Below are 5,584 nucleotides of genomic sequence, written 5' to 3' on the forward strand. Positions count from 1 at the left end.
CGAGCGCCTTGACCACTACACCACCGAGGCAGGTTTACGGACGTGGCCACCTAGCCAGACTAGTTAGCTTGGAATGTGTAGCGGTTTCCGCTCGGGACGAACTTTAGCCTGAACAACAGTTAAGGTTCAAGGTTCATTCTCGAAACGAGTGGCTTTCTTTTAAATCATCATCAATTATCATGTCCAACTCTCTTCGATTTCGGGACGAGAAGACTCCCATTTTATTACAGATATTGAACTTGGAAAACCTTGTAAGCGCTAGGCCGTGGGTTCAATCCCCGCCCGGGGCGGATTTTATCCTGATGGGATAATGTTCGTTTTCGGAACGGCTGGCTTTCTCCTATCCTGTCTTCCTTCTCTCTTCGATTTCGGGACGATAAGACCATAGCAGTTACAGTTCCCTCTGTCAAACCTCTTAAAAAAAAAAAGAACTTGGAAAAGATCCAGCCTAGTTATTAGCTTGGAGAGTAGCACGTCTGCCTTGTAAGCGCTAGGGCATGGGTTCGATTTATAATCAAATTAATTAAATTTATAATCAAATTAATTAAAAATAAAGCTAAACTCTTTGGCTACCTTTTCATAGCATTTTTAACGCTGAAAACTTTCATCTTGAACGGATAACGTTCATTTTCGGAACGGCTGGCTTTCTCCTATCCTGTCTTCCTCTTCTCTTCGATTTCGGGACGGTGAGACCTTAGCAGTTACACAAAAGTGGTGCAAAGTCACCCCAGTTTACGGTAACGTTCATTTTCGGAACGGCTGGCTTTCTCCTATCCTGTCTTCCTCTTCTCTTCGATTTCGGGACGGTGAGACCTTTGGAGTTACCCACAAACATCTACAAGAAAGATGAGTCTTCACCGCCCGCCGTTTTTATTTCGTAGCAATGGAACAACGGCTACAAATTAGACTCGTGTAGTCTGTGTCATAGCAGCATTGAGTACACGCAATATTACGGACCAAGAAGTTTAGATATTCCCCACAGTTTAGAGGCATTTCCAAGCCCAGAAGATATAAACTTATGCAATAGGTAGGTAACTATAAATGACTAGTGTTGGTACCTACTACCTAATCACATGGTGAATGCGTACGTATTTACTACTAGGAATACCTACCTATTAGGTGTCTTTATGCTAATCGCGCCATTCCCTCAAACCAGTTTGAATAGATGGATCAAACTATAAAATACTTACTTATGTACCTATACCTACTTTATTGACGTATTAAACACTATTTATAATATTATAATATTAACATACCTGGGGGTGTAACGGACTTTCTTATTTCTGGGTATTCGATTATAGAGAAACTCAAGTTATGCTAAAAACATCTAAATACTATTTATAGTTAGGTCTTAATGTCTTCTACTGATCTTATAATCAAACGTATTCCCATCTAGTGCTTATTAATTTGTAGGTATACTGATCGATTTTTTTTTTTTTTTTTTTTTTTTTTTTAAAAAATGGGTGTTTTTCCCCCTTTTTTTTTTTGTAGAAATATTTTCGTTGACTCTGGGAATCGAACCCAAGACCTCCTCTCTGCCAAGTTAACGCCTTACCACTGGATTGACAGGACCCCTAAAATATTTTATCAGTCGATCCGTATTTCATTGTTTGATCCGTATTTTGTGAACTGTGGTAATCGGAACCTTCTGCAGGGCAAGCACGTTACCACCCGTGTTCCTAGTCACTCATCTGTGACACTACTGTTAGCTCATCTTACTGTACTGTCAGAGGTTTGGCCACCGGTGGTGTCAGCTTCTGTTGTCCACAACCACCACTTGACTCCTCACCCAGCACTCCTCCTAGGGGAGTGTCCTCACTCCGCACTTCTTGTGGAGTGTCACTATTCAGAACAGTTTCAACGGGCCCAGAGTTCTTTCCCCCGGCGATTGCCTGAACATCCCCCATCAGTTCGTCAACGGGTCCAAGACTCTCTGCCCGGGCGACTGGTTGAATCTCTCCTAGAACTTGGTCAGCGGGACCAGAGCTCTCTGTCCCGGCGATTGCCTGAGCACCCCCCATCACTTTTCCGGCGGGTCCAAGACTCTTTCCCCGCAGCACTTCCTCAGTAGCGGTCCTTATCTCATTCCAACCGAGTTGAACGTCTGACTCTTCGGTCTGGGAACTACAGATGGCGAATCGCATGAAGAGGCGGTCCTGGAACGAGCCTTTGACGATGTAGATGACCTTCCTGGCGATGATTCGGTCATAGACCGCCTTGTTGAGGTCGTTGTCCCCCTGTGAATCATTGGATCATGAGAAACATGAATCATGATAGGACGAAAACATGAGAAATGATGTACAGGAGAATATATAGTCATGAAAGAGGTTGTCTCGTGTTTTTATACCCCCAGGTTTTGCTTCACTGTATAGCTGGAACATTGAATGTATTTGTCAGCAAAAGAAATTGACTGCTGCAGAAAAGGCTCGCAAGTTGATCGAGCGAAAGGAATTCGTCACTGTATAATTGCTGAGTTTTTTAGTGACGAAGGTTTTACCTTCCATTCGGCCACAAGCTTCCCGCCTCCTCACATTAACCTCACCCAACCTGAGTGAGACCGGGTAAAGCTAGCAGTATGCGATTATCCAGATGATCATCCATCCGGATACCAACCACGTGCAACATCGGTGATCCTCCGTAAAGTGGTGCATTCAACATGCTAGCGCCCGACCGCGCGCCGCGCCGCTTCGCTATAGATTTTGAAAATGCCAAAAAAGATTGTATTGTTTTGTACAAAGCTTATGGTACCAAAAAGGTTGTCCAACTTATCCCAAAACCTTACCTTCAGTCTGAAGCAAACCAGTCCCATACTGGGAGGACATACGAGCTCAAATCTATCGTCTTGTTCCACCAAATCCGCAAACTTTTTAGCCAATGAAATGTGTTTCCTCAAATATGCCTGAAGACCTTTGAGTCCGTACGATCGAAGGGTCATCCACAACTTGAGGGCTCGGAATCGACGACCCAGTGGTATTTGCCAGTGCTGAAAAAGAAAATGGAATAGAACAGTGGTTCTCAAACTTTTTTGGCCGCGGGGCACCAAGCAACTGCTGTAAACTCTACGGAGCACCCCCCCAACCCTTTAGGAATTTTTAAAAATAATTCGGAATGATTCGGAAATGTTCATTAGCGTACGGTCCGTACGGCTTGTTCCAATACTTCCCATTTGACTAAACATATTCGTGCGATTTTTTTTTTTAATGCCGTAAGAAAAATGGAACTATGCGGAGTACCTACCTGGAAGCTCTTCGCGGAGCACCAGTGCTCCGGGGAGCACAGTTTGAGAACCACTGAGCTAGAACAAAGGAAATCAACTGATTCCTGATTCTACTATTCTATAATCTACATACATCCGAGGCTAGAAATACGAAGAGTTAATAATTCTAACATTTTACAAGACATGAAGATGGTGTTAATCAAACAGAGCTCATTAGAATAAAAAGCATATCGGCACTTAACAAACAACAGAGCCTATTGAGCATTTTTCAACCGAAAGCAGCTACTAAATACTCCTATGTCATTCCACCTTATTTTTTTTAAAAGAGGTTTGACAGAGGGAACTGTAACTGCTATGGTCTTATCGTCCCGAAATCGAAGAGAGAAAGAAGACAGGATAGGCAGCCAGCCGTTCCGAGAACGAACATTATTCCATCAGGATAAAATCCGCCCCGGGCGGGAATCGAACCCGCGGCCTAGCGCTTACAAGGCAGGCGCGCTACCAACTAAACTAACTAGGCTGGCAAGGAATCTTTAAAAACGTAAAAACTTAAGAGCAGCTACTACTTAAATGCTCCTATGTTGTTCCACCTTTCTACGTTTTGCTGTATTTTCCCCTTATTTTTCCTTGGTATTTGCTACCTATGGAATGCGTTTTCCTTTATTTCCCCCCGTCTTATATATGATACTGAACGAGAGCCAAGGCCGACGCACTACCAACTAAGCTAACTAGGCTGGCAGGCTATATCTTATTTTTATTAGTCTCACATAGCTATGATGTGCAAATGAACTGGCTATAGGGATAAAAATATCTATTTTAACAAACTACCTAGGTAGCTACCTACCTACCAAACAGCAGAATAAATAACCCTACCTACTCAGTAAACTATTATTACTTGATATCTATCTGTTTAATCATTAGTACCTACCTACTCGGTACCTATTTACCTACCTGTTTAAAGTAGGTATTAAATTATCACATCTAACATAGACACCATCAGGAAACTCACTCAGTGTGAATGTCACAGTAAATTTAGCATAAGTATAGTGGCGTAACATTGACCGTGGTTGGTATCTGGATAGGGATGTAGTTCCTTCCCGGCCCCACTCGGACTGAGTGAGGTTAGCCGGGTTAGATTGGTGGCAAAAAGGGTACGGGTAACCCAGTGGTAACGCGCTTGCCATGCAGAAGGTCCCGGGTTCGAATCTCACCTCCGACAAAAAATTCGCACTCGTACATATTTCGATTGGAGATATTTCAACGGGTTACTTTCTGGTGTTCTCGTGTTGACTTAGTACCTAAAATGAGAAGATTGAGAAGTATTGTGTCCCCTCTCGCTCATCTTATGTGGGACGCCCAACGGGATGGGCAAAAACGGTGATAAAACAATAATCTGATAATAATAAAGTCATCATCTTCTTCGCTTTTTACTTTCCTTATCCTATAGGAAGGAAAGTAATGTAATCGGGTCAAATTTTTGATGGTCAGTTTTTAGTGCCAAAACACGTTTTCCGCTGGACATAACGAATCATCCCACATCCCACTGACATAACGAACCGTATAACGGATCATGCCCCCTGTGGACGACCTGATCACGACTACAGAAATGGCGTTTATAGAACGAACCCTGATCCTGAACGAAACTACATTGGTGGAGATCAGCAAGCATCATTCCGTTATATTGGACATTAGTAACGATAATAGGACCATTATTATGAATGAGGTGAGTGGTCGAGCGAATCGAGTTGGAAGTTTTAACTCGAATGATTTCGCATAATCACGCATACATAAGTTAGTATTAGTAAGACTCGAAGGTTTGGTTGGAAAATTTGGCAAAGTTTCAGCCTTTGGTCCGTGTGTGTGTCTGTCTGTAAACAAAATATCTCGAGAACGGTAAGAGCTAGAGACTTGAAATTTGGTATGTAGCTGTCAAATGTGCCAAGGATGCGACACGAAACTTTTGGTTAAGATCGGTGCAACGGTTGGCGGCATTTTACCGCTTTTTGGCGGTTTTCGGTAATTTAACAATATCTCGGGAACGGTATAAGCTAGAGACTTGAAATTTGGTATGTAGTTCACAAATGTGACAAGGATGCAACACAAAACGTTTGGTTGAGATGGTTGCTGCCCTTGGCGGTATTTTGACCGCTTTTGGACAGATCAAGGATGCAACTCAAAACGTTTGATTGAGATAGGTGCTGCGGTTGGCGGTATTTTATAAGCATCATTCAATAGGATGAGGAAAGTCGTGTGATGTTCACACCAGATTTTTTCATGTGCGGACGGGGTCAGCGTTTTTCGTCAGTCTCTCAATCAGCCCTCGGGCAGTAGGGTGGTTGCTTTGGAGTCTTCAGACTGACATTTGGT

At 43.0% G+C, this 5,584-nt stretch overlaps 1 protein-coding gene across 1 annotated transcript; it reads right to left on the reverse strand.

Annotated features, from left to right (window-relative positions):
* Positions 1 to 1,496: 1,496 nt before the first annotated feature.
* Positions 1,497 to 3,482, reverse strand: LOC103521832 (alpha-methyldopa hypersensitive protein-like). Its single transcript, XM_017448897.1, has 3 exons — positions 3,472 to 3,482; positions 2,783 to 3,059; positions 1,497 to 2,237 (listed from the first exon to the last, which is right to left on the reverse strand). Exons 1-3 carry the CDS (start codon positions 3,480 to 3,482, stop codon positions 1,716 to 1,718), a joined length of 810 nt encoding a protein of 269 aa, XP_017304386.1. The 3' UTR covers positions 1,497 to 1,715.
* Between the last annotated feature and the right edge of the window lie 2,102 nt (positions 3,483 to 5,584).

The sequence above is a fragment of the Diaphorina citri genome, unplaced genomic scaffold (genome assembly GCF_000475195.1).
Source record: "Diaphorina citri unplaced genomic scaffold, Diaci psyllid genome assembly version 1.1 scaffold6062, whole genome shotgun sequence".
NCBI classification, from domain to species: Eukaryota; Metazoa; Arthropoda; class Insecta; order Hemiptera; family Psyllidae; genus Diaphorina; species Diaphorina citri.

Bases quoted from the DNA above. Each gene is read 5' to 3' on its own strand.
- LOC103521832 (XM_017448897.1), bottom strand. The intron at 2,238-2,782 runs GTAAGGTTTTGG...AATGATTCACAG, and splicing joins TGGTTTGCTTCAGACTGAAG to GGGGACAACGACCTCAACAA.